Genomic DNA, 23,649 nt, shown 5'->3' with positions numbered 1-23,649 from the left:
AATGGTGATAGTTCGGAGTGGGAGATGGAGCAGGTAGGTGGGAAAGAAGATGGACAGGTAGGACAGTTCAAGAAGGTGGTGTCGAGTTGGAAAGTAGGACCTGGGATAAGGTGGGGGAGGGGAGATCAGGAAACTGGTGAAATCAACATTGATCCAGTGTGATTGGAGATGAGGTGTTTTTCCTCTCGGCTTCGGGTAGCTAGAATTTGGTAGTGGAGGAGGCCCAGGACTTGCATGTCCTTGGCAGAGTTGGGGGGGGAGGTGGAGTTGACAATGATCCCAACCTGCTAACTCTTTGAGAAATGGCCTCTCAGGGTGTGCCCCACAATATACATATACATTTCATTCTTCTGAGCACCAGGGAGGATAGATCTGTTTGATTCAACCTCTGCTCCTAAGTCAATGCTACCATCTCTGGAGTCAATGCAGTGTGCCTTCAAATTCCACTTTCCATTCCTGGTTGGACTCATTCCCCCCCTTCCTTCAGAAATGGGGAAGATGTTGAGTTTGTTCATCAATTCCTTACCATCTCCCATGGCTTCTGATTAAGGATCCAGAGAATTGCCATTTGTAGGCAAGACTGGTGCAGAGATGGTAGTGATTCCATGATGTGCTCCATGGTCATGATCCCTTTGGTAGTGGGAGGAGGCTTCCTCATGGAGCAGGGTGAGTTGGGGACCCAGGCACCCCAATCATACTGTTCAAGAAAGGAAAGGAAATCGAATTCAGTCGGGTAGAAAGAAGGAAAAGACTTTCATTTACAACTGCATTTCCCCTACCTCAAAATGCTTCATGGCTTCGTAATCCATTTAGATCAGGAGACCAATCTCCTTGGCATTTGCTGCTCACAGCACTAGGATACAGTCCAGTGGGCATCTTGCCCACTATAGCAAATTTGAATTTACACTTGGTGTCTATTTAAAAGTGAAAAACTGAAATAGGCCAATAGAAACCCATTGTCCTTCTTTCAGTCACACCACTGGATCTTTCTATTCACCCAAAGATGAATGTTATCCCCTGTTTTACATTTCAGCTGAAAGACCAGCCCCTCTGATAGAGCAGCACTCTTTTGGTACTCCAGGGGGGAAACCGGAAAACTGGCAAATTAGACATACTGGACTAACTCTTCTTGTCTACTTCGAAATGGAAGCTAGGAACAGGAACTCTTACTCCAGAGGCTTAGGCAAAGGCACGGCCTGTTAAAATACTGAGCTTGTATACATCAAAACGTGCCGGGTTCAGTCTGTGTGCTGCCTGACCTCAGTCAGGGAACCTGTTATCTCAGTAATGTTGAGCCAGATTCAATAAAAACTGAGCCAGACTGCAGATGACTACCCATGTGTAATACTGTCCCTGTAATAATGTGCAAGACTGTCTCTCTCCACAATCCTCTATGACACCCCTTCTGCCTCAGTCTCTGTTTCTCACTCTCAATTTCCTCTTCTTTACAACTGTCTTTTTCTCTTTCTTCTTTCTCTTTTTCTCTCACTCTCCTTTCCTCCTCTTCTCTCTCTCTCTTTCTCTTCATCTACCTCCCCAGTCTTTTTCTCTCTGCTTTCCATCTTTCTCTCGCTGCTCTCTCTCTCCTTGTCTGTTTTGCTCTCTCTTCTTGATTTTATCTCACCCACTCTTGTTCTTCCCTTAGCTACTTTTCTCTCTCTCTCTCTCTTCCCCCCCCCCCCCCCCCCCCACTTTCTGTCTCCCTGTCCTGTCTGTGTGGTGGTTACCTGTGCATTATTCAGGGCTGCATGTTGGGCACTGCATGTGAAGATAATCATGGTGAGGAATGTGCACAGGTCGTCCCTGGTGTGGAATGATGTCGGAAATTCTGAAAGACAAACACCGTTTCACAGGATGTATCGGGGAGCAAATCGAAGGAGCTTTATGTGGGATGATGCTTGCACCAGGAAAGCTGAGAAAGAGGTGACCCCCTTCGCCAGCTCAAACATCTCCCACTTTCATGAGCACAAGAGTACATCAAAGCTCTCAGTTTTTACATGTTAGAAGCAAGATGTTAGAAGCAAGAGTAGGTCCTATGTCCCTTCAAGTCTGCTCCACACCTCAACTCCACTTTTGTAGGACCACAGGTGGCCATTCAGCTCTTGTCAGCTTCACCATTCAATGAGATTGAGACTGATCCACATCTCCATATAGCCATACTTATCCATTTCACTTGGAAACACAAATATTTCAATCTTCATTTAAAATCTACAATTGATACAGCATCAGTTGCCATGTGCTGTAGATAGATGCACAATGCCCCAAGAGAGGGAATTTCAGGATTTTGACCCAGCAACGCTGAAGAAATGGCAATATATTTTGATTCAGAATGGTGAATAGCTTGGAGGGGAACTCCCAGCAGGTGGTGTTCCAATGCATCTGCTAACCTTGCTGTTCTAGATGGAAGTGGTCTATTCCTGATGAATGGCTTTTGCCCGAAATGTCAATTTTCCTGCTCGTCGGATGCTGGCTGACCTGCTGTGCTTTTCCAGCACCACTCTAATCTAGACATAGATTTGGAAGGTGCTACCTTGGTGAATTTCTGCAGTGCGTCTTGTAGATGGTACACTCTGCTGCTACTGAACATCAGTGGATGTTTATGGATGTGGTGTCAATCAAGCAGCTGCTTTGTTCCTGGATAGTGTCAAGCTTTTTGAGTGTTGCTGGAGCTGCACCCATCCAGGTAAGTATTTCATCACACTTCTGACATGTGCCTTGTAGATGGTGGACAGGCTTTGGGGAGTCAGGAGGTGAATTTTTGCTGCAGTATACCTAGCCTCTGACCTGCTCTTGTGGCCTTTGTGTTGAATTTCTGGTCAGTGGTAACTCCCAGAATTCTGACAGTGGGTGATTTGTTGCTGACTGTCTTATAGTGATGAGTACTACCTTTGTTCTTTTGACCAACGGAAACAGTCTATTTATTTTTTTCAAATTCTTCCATAGTTTTCAGGACCTCTATCAGGTCATTCCTGCCCTGCCCCCTCTACCCCAGTACCCTAGCTTTCACTTTACAACAGTGTAAAGACCAAATCTTTTTATTTTTCTATATTGTTTTATTGTGGACTGAAATGAGAAAAGGATTGTTTGCAAATCAAAGGTTGTGGATGAAATTGCTGCACTTTTTTAAAGCAAGTTGGTGAATCTCATTATAAGTGCTGTTTGCACTGCTACTTTGGTCAGGCAGTGAAGAGGCTATTTATATAGACCTATCAATTTTCCTTGTACTGTATGAGCTTGCATTCTTAGAATCTCTATGAGGCCATTTGGCCCATTAAGACTGCACTGATCGTCTGAAGATGATCTCATCCAGACCCAACCTCCACTTACTCCCATAATCCTACATTTCCCTTAGCTAATCTGCCTAGCCTGCATACCCTCGGACAGTTTAACATGGCCAATCCACCTGACCGGTACATCTTTGGAATGTGGGAGGGAACTGGAGCACCCATGGAAACCCATGCAGACATGGGGAGAATGTGCAAACTCCACAGACATCCGAGGCTGGAATCAAACTTGGATCGCTGGAGCTTGTGAGGTAGTAGTGTTAACTACTGAGCCACCATGTTGCCTCAAACGTATTACGCACTTACCAGAGTCTCCAATACCTTCAAGTCCAACTTCAGTGAGGTCCTTGATCCAGGCCTGAAGCTCAGAGTCATCTTGAATTTCACTGTCTTCCTTATAGTAATACATGACAATTCCAGTGACAAACCTGAAAGTTATTTTCAAATATGTTAAGGATCAGGAATGAAAAAGTGTTAAAAGATGTAGTCTGTCAGGCCTTATGAATTCTTATTCGAGATGTATGAACAAATGGAAAGGTCCATTTTTTGACATTTGACCCCTCAGATCTTCCATGTAGGTGCTGGTGGACAGTCTGTTTGAGCCACAGAGGACTATGTGGTGATCGTGTCTCCCCTAGTACTGTTCTAATTAAGGAGTTTAAGGATTTTAATCCAGCGATTATAAGGAAGGATCTTTATCCCAGCTCAGGTTAATGTGAGAGTTGGAAGGGATCCTGAAAGTGATAATATTGAGACTCACCTGCAGTCCCTGAAATGTATTTTATGCCTTTTAAGAAAGTTGCTTAAAAGATACAATGACCATCTCAAAGTTGAACATTTTTACCACAAGGTGTGCGAAAAAGGATCATACATTTTTCCGTTTTGGACTATAAACTATAAATCAAATGGTGCCCAATTTTAGATGAGCATATCTATCTTGCTTTTTAGAGCAATGACATTGTCAGATTATTGAGTCAGAGGACCACTCGGTATCATTAAGTTAAAGGAAAACTGCCTGATGACAGCCTCTGACTGACCCAGCTGCAATTTGCTGCTGACTGGTAGGAGCAGTGCGGCGAGAACCATTCAGAGCCAGAAAGTAGAAAACGTCTTTCTCCCTTCTACTGAGTGAAAAGATAGAAAAGCCAAAAAACTTAAAAAAGAATTCTAATCTAAGAGAAGACTTAAATCTATCTGATCAACCATCAAATTGAAAAATGACCATCGTTCTACTGACAACAGTAGGTCAGTACGGTGAGAGGCTTAAAGGGGAGTAGGCAGGAAGTTCTGTTCCCATGCATCTGCTGCCCTTGTCCTTCTAGACAGTAGCTGTTATAGGTTTGGAAGGAGCTGTCTGAGTATCTTTGGTGAATTTCTGCAGTGTATCTTGCAGATGGTACGCACTGCTGCAACTGAGGTGAAGGCTGTCAATGTTTATGGACATGGTGTCAATTAAGCGGGAGCTGCTTTGTGGTGAGAGCTTCTTGAGATTTGTTGGAACTGCACCCATTCACACAAGTGGGGAGTATGTAATCACACTTCTGACTTGTGCCTTGTAGATGGTGACAGGGGAGCCAGGATGTGCAGAATTCCTAGCTTCTGACCTCCTCTCCGAGCCATTAAATTAACATGGGTCATTAAGTTTAGTTTCTGGTCAATGGTTAAACCCCACCACCCCCCCCCCCCCCCCCCACAGAATACGGAGATTCTGATGATGCTCAAGTGGTGAATATCAAGTGGTGATTGTTAGATTCTCCCTTGTTGGAGATAATCTTTACCTGACTATCTCCAATAAGGCCAGCACGGTGGCACAGTGGTTAGCACTGCTGCCTCACAACGCCAGAGACCTGGGTTCAGTTCCCACCTCAGGCAACTGTCTGTATGGAATTTACACATTCTCCCCGTGTCTGCGTGGGTTTCCTCTGGGTGCTTAGGTTTCCTCCCACAGTCTAAAAATGCGCAGTTTAGGTGAATTGGCCATGCTAAATTGCCTGTAGTGTTAGGTGTAGGGGAATGGGTCTGCTCTTCGGAGGGTCGGTGTGGACTTGTTGGGCCGAAGGGCCTGTTTCAAGTAATCAATCCCGATTTGGAGATGCCAGTGTTGGACTGGGGTGTACAAAGTTAAAAATCACACGACTGATGAAGGAGCATCGCTCTGAAAGCTAGTGTGCTTCCAATTAAACCTGTTGGACTATAACCTGGTGTTGTGTGATTTTTAATCTAATTCCTGTAATCTAAAATGTCACTTGTCACTTATCAGCCCAAACATAGATATCGTTCAAGTCTTGCTGCACTTGAACATCGACTGTTTCAGTATCTATGGATCATGAATGGTGCTGAACATTGTGCAGTCATCAGCAAACGTCCCCACTTTTGACCTTATGATGGAGAGAAGGTTATTGATTAAGCCATGGATGATGGATAGATCTAGTACCTTCTCCTGAGGAACTCTGGCAGTGACATCCTGGAGCTGAGATGACTGACCTCCAACAACCACGACCATCTTCCTTTGTGTCAAGTATGACACCAACCAGCAGAAAATGTCCCTCCCTGATTCCCATTAACTCTAGTTTTGTTAGTTCTCCTCAAAATCACATTTGTTCAAATGTGATCTTGATGTCAAGGGTTGTCACTGTCACCTCACCTCACCTCTGGAATTCAGCTCTGTTGTCCATGTTTGAACTGAAGCCATAATGAGGTCAAGAACTGAGTAATCCTGGTAGAACCCAGAAGGAGCACAGATTGTTTCCTGCAGCTCAGAAGGTGCAAGTGTCACCCCACTATTTAAGAGAGAAAACAAGGAACCAGAGACCAGTTAGCCTGACTGCAGTAGTAGAGAAAATATTCTAATATTTGTTTGGCCTATATCCCTCTAAACCTTCCCTATCCATGTCCCTGTCCAAATGTCTTTTAAATGTTGTAATTGTACCTGCCTCTATCACTTCCCCTGGCAGCTCATTCCATACATGCACCGTTCTCTGTGTGAAAAGGTTTTCCCTGAGGTCCCTCTTAAATCTTTCCCCCCTCACCTTAAACCTATGTCCGCTAATTTTAGAGTCTCCCCCAACCTGGGGAAAAGACCTTGGCTGTTCATCTTATCAAGTGCCCTCATGACTTTATAAACCTCTATAAGGTCACCCCTCACCCTCCGATGTCGCAGGAGAAAATGTCTCAGCCTATACAGCCTCTCCTTATAATTTAAACCCTCCAGTTCCAGTAACATCCTGGTAAATCTTTTAGCACAATTTAGATTTTTATTTGGATTTTTGGAAGTTTTTAAACAAGGGTCCACACGAGAGATTAGTAAGCAACATTAGAGCACATAGGATTAATGATACAGTCTGAGAATTGATTAATGGGCAAAAAAACAGAAAGTTGAAATAAAAAGTATATTCTCAGTTGGCAGGCTGTAACCAGTTGGTTAATATAAAGATTAGTGATTTGATCCAGAATGTTCATAATCTATATTGATGATTCAGATGAAGGGAGCAAATGTAAGATTTCCAAATCTGATGATGACACAAAATTGGACAGGGAGTGTGAATTGTTGCAAAGACATTTCAAGGGAATATCAACAGGCCAAGTGAGTAGGCAAGGCCATGGCAGATGGAATGTGATGTTGAACACAGACACACTTTCTCTTCACAGTGATGCTGAGGCTGCTGAAATTGAAAATGTACTGGGACATGTAATATGATTTGCTAAACTCCAAGACACTCTGTTGAGAAAAGTACTGTTTCAATCAAAGATGTTTCCACGGACTCAAGAGTGTCTATTGAAGTGAACAGGTAAATGAGCCAATGTGAACGTGACCACTACGAACCAGATATATCTTCGCACTTTGGCCTCTGTAGCTGCAGTGACTGACATAAAATTACTCAAACTGCACCACCATCTGCTGAAGGAACTGATGTAGCATCTGATGTAGATGTAGATCCCTGATTGGGGTTGTTAACCTGGGCCAATCAGGGAGCCTTGGCTGACAGACATAAACAGAGTTATTTCAGGCCACCTACACTTCTAAGCTGGAACTGTTCCTGGAGATTTGACTCTGATGTGTTCAACAGGGTTACTGATTGTCGAGGGGTTTTGCATGTGCCAGAAGATTGATGAGACACTGCCCTGAGAGCATTCCCGTCATTAGAACAATCAAAATTATCACTTACTCATGAATCGCTCTCCATAGGAGCAGGCCATCATCCATGTAACAATACCCTTTGAGTTCTGTGACTCCACGGTCCTTCAGGTTTTCTGGCAGACACAGTGACCGGTATGTTAGCCTTTGAAAGGCTTTTGAACACAGCAAATGAAAATCATCTTCTTTGACACCAAACATCTTTGGAAAATAAGAGACAGATTAAATCCCATTTATTGGCAGAACCAGCATTGATTAACGCAGCTCCTGGATAGACACTGGCCTCTAAGGTTTGTTTGGATTATGTTTCTGAGAAAGTGACGTGTAAGCCTAAAGATGACAACAAGAGGTGGCCTGGTTTAAATAAGCAGAAGACATATTGAAAGCGATTTAGCATTCAACAAACTTGTACCTACGTTGCACACTGTCACAAAGGCAAAACGGAAAGCTAACAGTCACAAGGCACTCATACATAATAGGATCACTTACTATGTGAACAACCAAAGAACTGAAAATGCTGGAAATCAGGAACAAAAACCGAAATTGCTGGAGAAACTCAGCAGGTCTGCTAGCATCTGTGGATAGAGAAAGGAGAGTCAATGTTTCATGTCCAGTGACCCTTCTTCATAACTGAAGGCCACCTCATTGCTATTGTCACTGTACTATAAACATTAACTCTGCTTTCTCTCTCCAGATGCTTCCAGACCCTGCTGAGTTTTTCCAGCAATTTCTGATTTTGTTACTTATCATCTGCTTCATCACAGGGTATGTTTCTAACCCAAATACAAAGCTGAGAAAAAAGGAAGAAACCTGTGATGGTGAGTCAGCCATGGCTCAATGGGGAACACTTGGTCTGAATCAAACAGTGATGAGGTTAAGTCTTACTCCAGAGGTTTGCATATAGGCTGACATTCCCAGATCACAGAACTGAGAGAGTGCTGAATGTTCAACATAACGGCACCATCTTTCAGGTGAAATATTGAACTCAGGTTGTATCTGCCTCTCCAGAGGATGTAGAATATCCCATGGCTATGATTTTAGAGAAGAGCAGGTGAGTTATCTTTGGTGTTCCAGAATAACACTTTTAACTCAATCATTGACATGCACCCATGCACAAACAGGCCTGAGATTCCAGAGCTAATGCAAGTCCCATTAAAACACTAGACAAAGCCATAACCATGTGAAAATTCTGCACATTACATTTTCACTGGATTAGTTACAGTGAAACTCAAACATCGCTAATCCAAGCCTTAGCTTAATATCTTTCACTTGAATAAGCACAAATGAATTAGAATTTATGTGAGTTGCAATTAAAGACTCAGAACTGAGAGATTACATAAATCAGAACTCACTTGGCTGATATATCCATTATTGCCTATCAGTTTTATTCTAGCAACGGTGTTGATATGCATCGTGTACTTCACATGAGGAGCCAGCAGCTAAAATGGAAACATAACATTTGTAATATCCAAAAATGGTAGTGAATGTTTGCAATTCACAGCCTGGGAGATAAGAACATAGGTATACCACACAGTCTGCAGCGGTTCAAGAAAGCAGCTAACCACTATTTTTTACAATGCAATTAAGAGTGTGCAATAAATGCTGACCTAGCCGACAATGCTAAGATCAGAAGAATAAATGTTTAAAAGCTTGAAGTAGTGTAGAGGAGATTTTACACAAATATTGATTGGACTGGAGAATTTCAGTGATGAAGAAAGCTTGCATAGTCTAGGCTTGATTTTTTTTTGGAATAGAAGAGGCTGGAGAAATCCTACTCTGAAGTCTAAAAACTCTGTTGGACCAAGATTGAAGGGATTGGAAAGGCCTGTTCCCCATGGTTAAAGGGTCAATAAAAAGGGGCCATGGTTTTAAGATAAGTAGTCAGTGAGTCACAGTGATTTCAAGGGGAAATGTTTCGCTGCAGGGTCTGGAATTCACTGCTTAAAAGGGTAGTAGAGGCAGAAATGTTCATAACATTCAACAAGTATTAGGATATCCACATGAAGAGCCCTAACCAACATGGTTAGAGACCAAGAGCTGGAAAGTAGGATTAGGTTTGATGGCTCCTTATCGGATGGAAAGGACACAATGGGCCAAATGGCCCCATTCCCTGCTGTAAATTCCTTTGATTCTACGGTGCACAGATCAGGATTCGATGACATTCCCACCATCAGTTTAGCCGCTATCACCAGCTGCAATTTCCCTGGATTAAAATGGAGTCACATTCTTCCTCATGCTTTGTACCTTGTAAATGGGGTGCACGGACGGCAGTTGCCTGAGAGTGGCCATGCTGAATGTCTCAGCAATCAGGTGAGTTTTCAGAAGGTGGGAGACCAACTCAAAATGTTGAAAATCACAGCTCCGCACCCACATCTTGGCCAGCATCCAGTCGAGCTCAGCATCCGAGGGAAGGAAAATGGGATTGTCTTCTCCCGGGGTCTGCTTCAGCTGTAAGCAACAAGAAAGATGAATATGGAGCATCAGGAAGCTTATGTATCATACATTATGGTATGGAAAGGTGGATGGATTTTAAGGTGGGAATTTCAGAGCTTGGGATCCAGGCAGAATGGCCTGCAGTGGGTATGCGAAATCAGGGATGCAAATGAGGCCAGAGTTGGAGAACAATGGAGATCTTGAAGGCTGGATAAGGTTACAGTAATAGGAAAGCATGAGGCTATTAGAAACAAGGATGAAACTGTTAAAGTTGATGTTGCACCAGATCGTTCATCAGGCGTGTTTGTAAGAAGCAAATGGTGTCTGAGATATGTCACTAAACAGATGAAATATGTTAGCTAATGTGAAGTAATGATCAACAAATTTGGCAGGACATATTTTTCAAAAGGAGTTGATTATATCATGGGTGTGAATTCTAAGTCACAGACATTGTTCACACAGGGCACCAACAATGAGTCAGTTCTTACAGGTGATAATCTGTGCCGTTTGTACAGCAGCAAATGTCTGAGGAACTGAACCAATGATTTGTAGTGGTAGTTGTCTGTTTTTAAGCAGAATGTACTAGTATATCTCTAAAGCCATTTCTAATGCCTCATTGAGTGACTTTGTGTCTTATCTTCCAAACCCAACTCATGGAGCTACAGGTCTTTTGGGGGATCTGCTCATGCAAATTATCAATTCTTAGTTTATCTATAAATTTGTTGCATGGAATATAATGTAAACGTTAAAACCAGGAATATAAAAGGTTAGAATTGAAGAAGCACAGTTATCAAAGCTATACTGCTAGACATATGAAAGAATTTTGATTTGATTTGATTTACTATTGTCACATGTACCTAGGTACACAGTACAGTTTTGTTTTGCATGCAGCACAGGCAGGTCATGCTATACAAAATGCATAAGAGTAATAGGATAGAGCAAGAAATACAATGTTATGGCTGCAGAGAAGGTACACAAAGAGTGAGACCGACAGTAAATTTAAACTTTGAGAGGTCCATTCAGACATCTGATAATAACAGGGAAGAAGCTGTTCTTGAATCTGTTGGTAAATGTGTTTAAGCTTTTATATCTTCTGCCTAATGGAAGAGGTTTGGAAGAGATTATAACCGGAATTGGAGGGCTCTTTGATGATGTTGGCTGCCTTTCTGAGGCAACGGGAAGTGTAGATGGAGTCAATGGATGGACGATTGTCTTGTCTGATGGTCTGGGTTGTGTTTACAACTCTCTGTAGTTTCTTACAGCTGAAAATGTGTTGCTGGAAAAGCGCAGCAGGTCAGGCAGCATCCAGGGAACAGGAGAATCGACGTTTCGGGCATAAGCCCTTCTTCAGACCTTTCCTGAAGAAGGGCTTATGCCCGAAACGTCGATTCTCCTGTTCCCTGGATGCTGCCTGACCTGCTGCGCTTTTCCAGCAACACATTTTCAGCTCTGATCTCCAGCATCTGCAGACCTCACTTTCTCCTCGTAGTTTCTTACAGTCCAGGATACAGCAGTTGCCATTCCAAGCCATGGTGTATCTGGATAGAATGTTTTCCATGGTGCATTATGAAAATTGGTAAGTCTTTATGGACATGCCAAATTTCCTTAGCCACCTGAGGAAGTAGAGATGTTGCTCTGCTTTCCAGACAGTTACATGAACATGGGTGAACAAGGACAACGAAAGGGGAAGATGATGGATTAGGAATTGGTTTATATAGTTATAAGTGTTTGAAAGGATTACAGAAAGTTCAGACCTAGTAAGAGAAGCACAGAAGCAGGAGAATTAGGAACTCCTTGGAGCTGGAGTATTAGTCAATCCAATGCAGTTACAGATGGCATCAAATACCAGTAATCTATAGAAGCCTTCCAAATCACCTTTCAGCTGGGGAGTAAAGAGACATCTCAGAGTTTGTGAGTAAAGTTAAAAATATTGGTGGGCAAGGGAATTTTTAAAAAAAAATTATGCAGAATTACAGACTGGGAAAGCTTAAAGTTAAGAACAGTACCTACAGCATAAGTTCACGTATCTATGCCATAGGGACAGCCACAGTAAGGGAAATTACATTTATAGTGAGGGCAATAAAAAAACAGAAGCAGAAGCCTGAATTAAATTAGTAAAGAGGCAAGTTTGAAGCAGAAGCAGACAAGGTCTAACAGAAGAAGAAAGTTAGCTCTTAGAGCTAACAGGATCACAAGGTATAAGAGAAAAGTGGGAACAGGGAACAGTTGGGTTAGATGATCAATTGAGATCCTGTTGAATGGCGGAGCAGGCTCAGAGGACCAAATACCCTACTCAAACAGAGTTGAGATTTTTTTTAACAGGAATACCCAAAATAATTGAACATTGAGTCATAGAGATGTACTGCACGGAAACAGACCCTACGGTCCAACCCCACCAGATATCCCGTCCATGCCGACCAGATACCCCAACCCAATCTAGTCCCACCTGCCAGCACCCAGCCCATATCCCTTCAAACCCTTGAATGCAGCATCACACTGATGGACCCAGGAACATTCCACATCCATTAATGAAAGAAAATTGAGACATAGCATGCAAGAATTAGAATGGATGTTTAGAATGGATATGGCATAGACCCTATTTAGGAACCCAATCAGTTGATGCTCAAGGACAATGACTATACCCAAATCCAACGGATCCATCCAAATTCATGTTGACATCACAGCTCAATGGGGTGGTGTTCAGACACATCTATCCTATGTCTACTGTCGGTGAGACTGGAAAATGAAGAGGAGCCAATGACTTAGTGGTACTATCACTAGGCTATTATTACTGGGGACCTGGATTCAAATCCTACCATGGCAGATGGTGGACCTTGAATTCAATAAAGAACCTGGAATTGAAGGTGTAATGATGAACATGAGATCATTGCTGATTATTGGAAAAATCTTTCTTGCTCAATGATATCTGTTTGGGAAGGAAATCTGCTATTCTGATCCTGTTTGGCCTACACGTGACTCTAGACCCACACTAATGTGGTTGACTCTTAACTGCCCTCTGTGCAAGTAGGGATTGGCAATCAATGCTGGGCGGCACGGTGGCTCAGTGGTTAGCACTGCTGCCTCACCACACCAGGAACCCGGGTTTGATTCCCACTTTGGGTGCCTGTCTGTATGGAGTTTGCACATTGTCCCCGTGGGTTTGCTCCAGTTTCCTCCCACAGTCAGGGGGGAGGTGCAGGTCAGGTGAATTGGCCATGCTAAATTGCCCATAATGTCAGGTGTATTAGTCAGGATAGAAGTAGGGAAATGGGTCTGGGTGGGTTACTCTTCGGAAGGTCAGTGTGGACCTGTTGGGCCAAATGGCCTGTTTCCACACTGTAGGGAAGGGCACCCGCATTCTATGAGTGAATTTAAAAGAAAAGTTACTATACCCAAATCCAACGGATCCATCCAAATTCATGTTGACATCACAGCTCAATGGGGTGGTGTTCAGACACATCTATCCTATGTCTACTGTCGGTGAGACTGGAGAATGATGAGGAGCCAATGACTTAGTGGTACTATCACTAGGCTATTAATACTGGGGACCTGGATTCAAATCCTACCATGGCAGATGGTGGACCTTGAATTCAATAAAGAACCTGGAATTGAAGGTGTAATGATGAACATGAGATCATTGCTGATCATTGGAAAAATCTTTCTTGCTCAATGATATCTGTTTGGGAAGGAAATCTGCTATTCTGATCCTGTCTGGCCTACACGTGACTCTAGACCCACACTAATGTGGTTGACTCTTAACTGCCCTCTGTGCAAGTAGGGATTGGCAATCAATGCTGGGCAGCACGGTGGCTCAGTGGTTAGCACTGCTGCCTCACCACACCAGGAACCCGGGTTCGATTCCCACTTTGGGTGCCTGTCTGTGTGGAGTTTGCACATTCTCCCCGTGGGTTTGCTCCAGTTTCCTCCCACAGTCAGGTGGGAGGTGCAGGTCAGGTGAATTGGCCATGCTAAATTGCCCATAATGTCAGGTGCATTAGTCAGGATAGAAGTAGGGAAATGGGTCTGGGTGGGTTACTCTTTGGAAGGTCAGTGTGTACCTGTTGGGCCAAATGGCCTGTTTCCACACTGTAGGGAAGGGCACCCGCATTCTATGAGTGAATTTAAAAGAAAAGTTGGCTAAATTATTTAAATGTAGACCCTTTCAGAAACACAATGTAAGCATTAGTTTCGGCTTGTGCCATTTTTGTTACTGCATTTGGGAGTTTCAGCTTCAACAGATCACCATTTGGGATTGCCTCACCTCCAGAGATGTTTCAAAAGACTACATGCAGTCTTTTGCAAGGTCTTCAAGAAGAGACATACCATTTGGATGACATGGTGGTACATGGGTAAACAGTGGAGAAGCATCATCAGAGTGTAGACACATTCTTAAAATACACGTAGGCAGAAAGCCTCATTCACAACAATACAAGTATGAACTCTTCAAAGACATTCTTCAGTTCACATCTTGGCACTCGTTGTCAACAACAATAGAATAATGGCAGACTTATGGAAAACCAAAGGCAAAACAAGGCATGTACTACTCTGAAGTCAGTTTGTGACTTACAAATATTTTTATGGATGGTAAACCAAACTTTTGCTTCAATTGGCAGCCACTGAATATGGGGATGAGAGATCAAGAGTATGTTACCATTCACTGAAAAGAAGTTGGACAAACTAAATGTCTACTGGGTTGGCCATGGAAACGTATGTTGAGCACCGACAGCATTTCATGATCTTGGCCATCTTACTCATTTGTAGTGAGCGGGTGGTTGTTCCACCCTCACTTCGACAGGAACTTTGCCAGGGACTATTGGGGATTACCAAGTGCAGTCAGCAGCATGGTGTTCCGAGATCTCCAAAGAGTTGGAAGATCTCAGAGCAGACTGAGAAGTTTGAATTAGTCACAAGCCACAGCAATGAGAGACAGTAATACCTGGCATTTGCCCTGCAAGACCATAGGCATTTATGAGCACAGACCTATTCATTTTTAATTGGAAGTCTTGTCTTGTAACTATTGATTAATTAATGGATTGAGGTGAGGATGTTATGTACCACCACCATGGATGTGATCATCAGGGTCTTGCAGGAAGTATTTGCAAAGCACATTGATAGAACACATTTTACTAATGTGTGCTTCAGCCAGTCTGCTGCCAGTTCTGAATCTGAGTGTCACATGAGCCCACTGAAATAACCACAAACAAACAGGTGGGCTCCAAACAATCAGGTCACTTTTGAAAAGAAATGCTGACTTTGACACAGCATTGTTATGTTACCAAGCCATCCCACTCCAATTAGCCTATCACCACCAGAGTTGCTGGTGGGCAGCAAGTCAAAGAGTCAGTTCCCGATACAACCAAATCTCCGCAGATGTGCTCTTTGGACTACCAATCTGTATGTGGGGAGGAACAATTTCAATGCATGCATCACACTACAGTAGGCGTCACCATGAGATATGATTGACATACTTGTGTGCAAGCCAACAAGTGTGGATAGAAGATCTTAGCAAGAAACATATGGTCATTCGAGGAGCTGCAGACCAGCAGTGATCTTATATTGTTCACACACCCTAAGGAGGTGTATGAGGTAACCCCTGAAACTAGAACTTAATGTGGATCAATTATCTACCACTGCCTGACTGAGATGAACCCAACGAGGAACATCATAATGAAAGGGACTGTGACAATATACACTTCAAACTTTTTATAACTGTTCATGGATTGGAAAGAATTATCAAACAAAAACTACTACACATTGATTGAAAGAAGCAGCAATAACTCCTTTTTGGTTAAACTGTTTCTTGAGATGAACGGAATATTGAGAAATTATTTATAAAAAGAAGTTGCAGCAACATGTGAATTAACCATTCCTGGGGATGAAGAAGCTACAAAAACAACACAAACTGTTTCCAGGGAGAGAGGAGATAACACCTATTTGATAATCTGCTGCCTCATGTCAAATGCCTGCAGAAGTAATGTTCTGAAGTAAAGGGGTTAATTGCAGAAAGAAAAGCTGTGTTTTAAACGGAAAGCTTTATAACAAGGAATAAAGGAGCTATTTTTAATAAGAAGGCAAGCTGCAGATTTCAAGTCTCTGAAGGTGTATTCAATGTTGGGGGTGAAAGAATCTAAAGGGTATCAATAATGTTACACTGCAAACTTGAAAGGGAGAAAACTGTGCAAGAATCCAACACCAGAACAACTCAACAGCAGAATTTCAAAGAACAACACTGCAGAAGGACTGAATCCTGGAAACATCCAGAGGCAGATCTCTGTTGGTTGAAACCATAGAGCCATAGAGTTGCACAGCACAGAAACAGACCCTTTGGTCTTTGGTACACGCTGAACGGATATCCCAAACCAATCTAGTCCCATTTGCCATCATTTGGCCCATATCCCTCTAAATTCTCAATAAAATCCAAAAGAACTATGGATGCTATAAATCAGAAACAAAATCCAAAACAGAAACAGATCCTCAGAAGGGTCACTTGACCCGAAATGTTGACTCTGATTTCTCTCCACAATGCTGCGAGACCTGCTGAGCTTTCCCAGCAATTTATGCTTTTAAACCCTTATCATGTATCCATCCAGATGCCTTTTAAATGTCTATTGTACTTTTCATACTTATTTGCTAACATGGAATAAATTTCATCTTGTTAAAGCCAAGAATCTCTCTTAGTTAGACAACAAAATAGTTTTCTTCTGCCACACAAGACCAAGTGGACACTGTCGATTATTTTTTAATTATTGATTTTGTGGAATATGGGTGTCACTGGCTGGCCAACATTTATTGCCCATTCCTAGTTGCTTTTGAGAAGATGGTGGTAAGCTACCTTCTTGAACAGGTATAGTCCACCTGCTTTGGGTTACCCCACAATGCCATTAGGGAGGGAATTCCAGGATTTTGATCCAGTGACAATGAAGGAATGGCAATATACTTCCAAGTCAGGATGGTGGGTAGCTTGGAGGGGAACTTGAAGTTGGTGGTGGAGTTCCCATGAATCTCCTGCCCTTGTCCTTCTAGGTGGTAGTGGTCATGGATTTGGAAGGTGAAGATCTTTGATGAATACCAGCATACTCAGCCCAAGGTCAACAAAAATGGGAAGTCAGCCTCATACAACATAGTGATAGCGGTTAGGATTTCTCACACAATATGGTGGTCTACAGTGGTAATTGCTCATAAAATAAGAAGTAATGTGAGTCTACAGATCCTACCTGGATAGCAATGGGTATCATGTAGTTCTGTTCATTACGGTAAAGCAGGCAAATAGGTGCTGCAGTGTACTGCTGCACACCTTCAATTACATTGGCAGGAATTCCATCCAAGATCTCATAATTGACAATATAGATATTTTCATTCTGAAACAAGCACAAACAGGAATGGTTATACAATCAGGCACTGTCTGAATACAATATCAATGTGGATCATCTTATAATTGCTGAATCCCAATGCTGTTCTGCCTGGCCTCAAGTTCCATCAATAAAAATTCAACCCAAAGCCTTGCTTTATTTACACTTACACCAAGTCACTCACCACCATCTCTTGAGTTCTGTTTGGCCTCCAGCCATGTCCTCTGAAATTAAAATTCAATCACATAGTTGTGGGTCTGCAGTCAAGTGTAGGCCAGACCAGGTAAGGACATAGAACATTACAGCACAACACAGGCCCTTCAGCCCTCGATGTTGTGCCGACCTGTGAAACCAATCTGAAGCCCATCTAACCTATACTATTCAATGATCATCCAAATGTGTGGGAAAAGATCTGCCACCCTGCCTACCCACAGCATGGCCACAGGGAACATAGGAAATCAAGCCTGTCTAAACCATACAAGTAACATCCAGAATACCTCAGCCTTGACCAAACAAGCTGACAAGGGAAACCAGACATGACCATAGTCACTCACAGACCAGGGAATACCCTTCCCAAGACAAACTAACAATAAGCTTCTTGGACCCAATCAACACAGCTGTCCCAAAGCCCTAAGGGCAATCTCATACCCCAGTGATACCAAAGTCACACAAAGGACAGGTCAGACAGAGAGGCATCAGAATACCTCGCTCACAGGAGGGAAACAATGGAAACAACTTGCTGCTTTAAAAGGAACATTCTCACCTACCCTCAAAGAGAGCTGGAATCTCCTGATCCCGTTAAAAACTGTGTGATGCTGCCAGGATGCTTCATTGTATCTACAATCAGGACATTCTTCTGATAACTGCTTTGCAGTGATCACCATTATAACTGGATTACTTAATTATCAAATACATTGCATTTTCCCTATTTTTAATTAACATCATTGGACAAGATTCCTATAAAACCTGGCTTGATTTTCAGCTCGAGGAAGAGAATTCCGGCTACCCAGACAGACTGTCTGTGCTGTTTTAGCTTAGCCAATTTCTCTTCCGCAATATCGCTGTGTTAATAAACAGTTAATTTCACTTCGATCTGTGTTTTGTGATCTCTGTTTTATTGGGCTAATTTCTCCAACAATATGTTTATCCAATGACCATTTAAATGCCCTTAAAGTTGGTGAGTCTCATTCTGTTACAGGCAGGGCATTCCACACCCCGACTACTCTCTGAGTGAAGACCCTACCCTCTGACATTTGTTCTAGATCTATCACCCTTCAATTCAAAGCTATTTCCCCACATGCTAGCCATCACCATCCAAGGAAAAAGGCTCTCACTGTCCATCCTACCTAATCCTTTGATCATAGAGTCACCTTGTATAGGACAGTCGATATCCTTTCCTGAAAGGAATTAGTGACCCAGATGAACCTTAATGTCAATCAACAGTGATCACCATGTGAGTGAGCTTTCTAAGATCACATTTTATTGGATTCAAATTTCACCCTGTGTCCTGGTGAGATTCAAACCCCTGCCCCCAGTACATTAGCCTGAGATTCTGGATTGCTAGCTGAGTGACATCAGCATAATACTACCTCCTTCCAATTTGTCATGAGCTAACATGGCACTCAAATAAGGTATTCCGAAATTTACGTTCCTCTTTGGATATCAAATTTCTCAGAAGCTGTAGGGAAAGAGTCAAATTTCTACGCTGTGCTCAGCAAGAATTTTACATTTCCTGGTTCAATCTCTAGTACTCAATGTGAAGGAGTAAAACACCAATGTACCTCTATCTCTTGCTTCAGTGTGGAGTTCCTGAGAGATGTCCTGACCATGTCATCTGTCACAGGGAAGTTTGGTGGGATTTTGTCGCATTTCTCTATCAGGACTGGGTTGAAGCCATTCAAAAACTGGTTACCGAAGAACCAATCCTCCTTCCAATGATGCTTGGCAAACACTGCAAATGACGGAACAGGGGGTGGGGGTAGAACATAAAGAGCTGGTAGTGCAGAAATAGCAAGATGCCGTTAACAACAACTTAAAGCCAACCCTGTAGAAGTCCAAGTGAACGTAGTCATTCTCTCCTCAACAACCAGCCCTACAAGTCAATATTAATCATAGAATCCCTACAATGTATTCAGCCCAACAAGTCCTTACCAACCCCCTGAAGAGCATCCCAACCCAACCCTTACCCTATCCCTGGAAGCCTACATTTCCCATGGCTAATCCACTTCATCTGCACATCTTTAGACTGTGGAAGGAAACTGGAGGACCCAGAGGAAACCTACACTGAGACAGGGAGAATGTGCAAACTCCACACAGACATTCGCCATTGGGAAATGCTAGAATCTAGGTCAACGAGTGGAATCCCATGGGAATCAGTATTGGGAACTCAACTGTTTTTAATCTAGTTGTTTCGTAATACAGAACTTGAGTATCCGTAAAAAAAGACACAACGTGTCAAACTGTTTGGTCTTGCACTCATAAAAGCAGAGAAAGTTGGGACAGGAGAAGGCTATTGAGCCTTTTGAAGCTGACGCCCACCCCCCCTACCCCACACTCCCTACCTCGTGAGCAGTGGAAGATAAATAGTTCAGCATATTCAAGGCTGAATTATAGAGTCAACAAGGGAGTCTACAGTTCTGGAGGAGTTAGGCATGCAGGAATCTGGGGTTGAGACCAAAGATCAGCGATGATCTTATGCAGTATGCTTGATAGGCTAAATGGACTTTCCCTGCTCCTATTTCTTATGATCTTGTGACCTTCTGAACAACTCCCTTGCTCTCGTCGTCACCTTCAACATCGCAGAATCATACAGCATGGAAATAGACCCTTCGGTCTAACAAGTCCATTCCAAACATAATCCCAAACTGTCTGCTTCTGCTTCATATCCCTCCGAACATTTCCTATGCATGAACTTACCCAAATGACTTTTAAATATCCTTTGAATCAGTTCAATGGGATCTTATGCATCCATCTGAGAGGGCAAATGGGGTCTTAGTTTTGTGTTTGAAATGTTTTGCCCTTAGTCTGTCTGTATTTTTGACATAGAATCATTGAATTCCACAGCGTGGAAGCAGGCCATTTGGCCCACCGAGTCCACACTAACCTCTGGAGAACATCCTACCCAGTCTACCCCCTTCCCTGTAACCCTACATTTCCTATCGTTAACCCACCTAGCCCACACATCTTTTTGACTGTAGGAGGAAACCAGAGTACCCACACAGGCATGGGCAGAACATGCAAACTCCACCCAGGCAGTAGTCTGAGGGTAGAATCAAAGCTGGATCCATGGTGCTGTGAGGCAGCAGTGCCAACTACGAAGCTACAGTACAGTAAGTGTACAATGTAAATGTCAAGAGTATTTCAATTGTATGGAGGCACCTGAGACTGGCAAAGCTGAATGGAGACAAGTTGAATTTGACTGCATTCCATAATTTTCTATTCAAAATGTTTTATAATGTATTTTTATGAATTTTATGAATGAGGTATGTTTTGGAGGGGAAACAATACACGGTACAAAGCCAGAAAGATATGGTCATCAGTGCGTGTAAACCTGCCCAGTACCTCTTTTCCAACAATGGCTACTCTAAAGAATATTTAATTGGCAATAAAATCAGGAGGTAATTAAAGGTTCCACAGCAACGTAGGTTCTTTCTTTCTATTTGGTCACTTGCTCATCATAAGTGTACTGTTGATACTTTAGTGGTACTACCTGCAATGACAAGCTCAACCTCCCCTCTCCTAAATATTGCCAAATTTCCATTACCTGCATTAGAATGGTTGACACAAAAAATGTGATTAAAGTCCTCAACGGTGGTCCAAGAGCATTCCAACTTGTTCACTTTCTCCTTCAGCGTGAGTTCTGAAAGGCTAAAGAAATTGTGATAAGAGCTATTTGTAGTATATTATTATCATTACTTTGCAATTTGAATTCAAAAGTGGAGAAAAATGAATCTGAGTTTTCCGCTCCGTGAAGGTGACTTGTAACTTTCAAGAAAGGGTCAGAAAGTCGCCTTAAACTGTGAAATAAAGGCAATCTTTCCAAGAAAGAGACTTAAGCTAAATGACTCAATCTGCTATATTGGGGAGTTAATTGCAGATCATTTGTTGAGTTTTATCATCTAGCGAAATGAACAGTCAGTGCTACCAGTAAGTTGAATTCAGATGTCATACAATCAGAATGTCGGTTTTAATTTCTAGATGTCTCCAGGCTCTAAGAATCTCCAAGTTGTCGGAATTGGATAGAAATCTCCAGTCTATCAGTGCTGGAAATAAATCTTAAGCTGTTTCAGTAGTCCAATCAGGGCAGCTTGAAAGAGTTGTGAGTTCATCTATATTTATGTATCTCTGGGAGAGAAAGAAAAAAATCACATTTGGTGAATGTGCAGGAAGTAGGTTAAGTAGGAATAAAAAGGTCTATTGTCCATGGCATCAAAATGCACTTGCCAACCAATCAGAACTCTCTTCTCATTCAGTATCGGTATTAGTATTAATTTTCCACATAAATTGGCTCCTTGATCATTGACATAATGAATGCAAGACAAAAAGCTTTGACAAGATGTGTTTTTCTTTCAGTAATATGTGAGGAAGTAAGTTTGAAGAGTTAACATAAGAGTAATAATTTATGGGGGTTGAGTATCTATTATGAACATTTCCGGGAAAAGAGTTAAACCTTTATTGTTGCTGTTCATGAAAAGATCTTTCCAAAGAGTCTTATAGATATATAACTGTTTTTTTTTTCTTAAAGAAACATGGAAAATTAGAACATAGGAGGAGAAGGAGGCCATATTGGCCCTTCTAGCCTATTTCACTACTCAATATGATCATAGTGGTCATCTAACTCAGTATCCTGTTCATGCTTTCTCCCCCATCCCTTTGATCCCGTTATCCCTAACAGTTATGTCTAACTCCTTGAAAATATGCAATGTTTTGGTTTCAACCACATTCTGTGGCAGAGAATTCCATAGGCTCACCACTCTCTGAGTAAAAACCTTTTTTTTTCAAAATCCCTACAGTGTGGAAACAGGCCTTTCAGCCCAACAAATCCACACCACTCCTCCAAAGAATATCCTACCCAGAACAATTCCCCTATTACTCTACATTTACCCCTGACTAATGCGTCTAACCGATACATCTCTGAACATTATGGGCAATTTAGCATGGCCAATCCAACATAAACTGCACATCTTTGGATTGTGGGTGGAAACCAGAGCACCCAGAGGAAACCCACACACACACAGGGAGATTGCACAAACACAGTCGCCCAAGGTTGAGAATTGAACCCGGGTCCCTGGTGCTGTAAGGCAGCAGCTCTAGCCACTGTGCCGCCAACTTTCTTCTCATGTCAGTCTAAAAATGCCTACCTTTGGTAATTCACGAGCATTTATTTTTGTGTAATAAACTTTGATGTGCTTTTGTTAAAAGTACACTGGCAGCCTCATGCGAATATTCTCAATGACTGACCAACACTGTAAACAAATTGCAAAACAAATCTGACTTGTGTATTGTTACCAGCCGCTGGGATTATATTAAAACAAACACCACAGACAAAGTTTAAACATTGACAAAATAGAGGATTTCAAGATGGTGGGAGGTTTTGTGGACAGGAAAATGATTCATTGGTGACTGAGCTAAGAACCGGGGCATTTAACAGATTTAAATTGATTTGCAAAGGGGATGAGGAAAATTGATTTCACTCAGGGAGTTGTTGCATTCTAGAATGTACAAATGTAGCAAAAGCAGATTTCATAAATGGTTTTAAAACTGATTTGGACACAATCCGAGTGTGTGAGACTGAGAATGACTGTTCCTTCAAAGGGCTAGCACAGACACAACAGGCTGAATAACTACTTCAGTTTCGATATTACTCTGATTATTGATCTATCTTTATTGGGTATCTTCCTTGGGATTTGATCTGGGAATGCTGTATAAAGTGAATGCGGGTTTACAAAGGTATCCAGTATCAGACCCTGACTGACTGAGAACTCAGGAATAGTAGTAACAGGATTTGGTGGCAGTAGTAACAGTAGTAACATAAATTTGCTGATGATACTAAGCTGGGTGGCAGGGTGAAATGTGAGGAGAATGTTAGGAGATTACAGGGTGACCTAGACAGGTTAGGTGAGCGATCAGATGCATGGCAGATGCAGTTTAATATGGATAAATGTATGGTTATCCACTTTGGTGGCAAGAACAGGAAGGCAGATTACTATCTAAATGGAATCAATTTAGGTAAAGGGGCAGTACAAAGAGACCTAGGTGTTCTTGTATACCAGTCAATGAATGTAAGCATGCAGGTACAGCAGGTCGTGAAGAAGGCTAATAGCATGCTGGCCTTCATAACAAGAGGGATTGAGTATAGAAGCAAAGAGGTTCTTCTGCAGCTGTACAGGGCCCTGGTGAGACCACACCTGGAGTATTGTGTACCGTTCTGGTCTCCAAATTTGAGAAA

General features: G+C 42.4%; 1 protein-coding gene across 1 annotated transcript in view; it reads right to left on the bottom strand.

Moving 5' to 3' along the window:
- Positions 1-514: 514 nt before the first annotated feature.
- Positions 515-23,649, bottom strand: part of LOC122544390 (polyunsaturated fatty acid 5-lipoxygenase-like) — a 43,702-nt gene continuing 20,567 nt past the window's right edge. The window contains exons 6-14 of the mRNA XM_043683636.1: positions 20,965-21,068; positions 18,983-19,152; positions 17,067-17,210; positions 9,664-9,867; positions 8,772-8,858; positions 7,451-7,620; positions 3,591-3,712; positions 1,728-1,828; positions 515-697 (exon numbers count right to left, since the gene is read on the bottom strand). Coding sequence (XP_043539571.1) covers positions 515-697; positions 1,728-1,828; positions 3,591-3,712; positions 7,451-7,620; positions 8,772-8,858; positions 9,664-9,867; positions 17,067-17,210; positions 18,983-19,152; positions 20,965-21,068 — 1,285 coding nt within the window. The remainder of the gene's footprint in view (positions 698-1,727; positions 1,829-3,590; positions 3,713-7,450; positions 7,621-8,771; positions 8,859-9,663; positions 9,868-17,066; positions 17,211-18,982; positions 19,153-20,964; positions 21,069-23,649) is intronic.

Source organism: Chiloscyllium plagiosum, chromosome 48, assembly GCF_004010195.1.
Source record: "Chiloscyllium plagiosum isolate BGI_BamShark_2017 chromosome 48, ASM401019v2, whole genome shotgun sequence".
NCBI lineage: Eukaryota > Metazoa > Chordata > Chondrichthyes > Orectolobiformes > Hemiscylliidae > Chiloscyllium > Chiloscyllium plagiosum.
The sequence above is the reverse complement of the archived record's forward strand: the minus strand, read 5'-3'. Positions and strand labels throughout refer to the sequence as shown.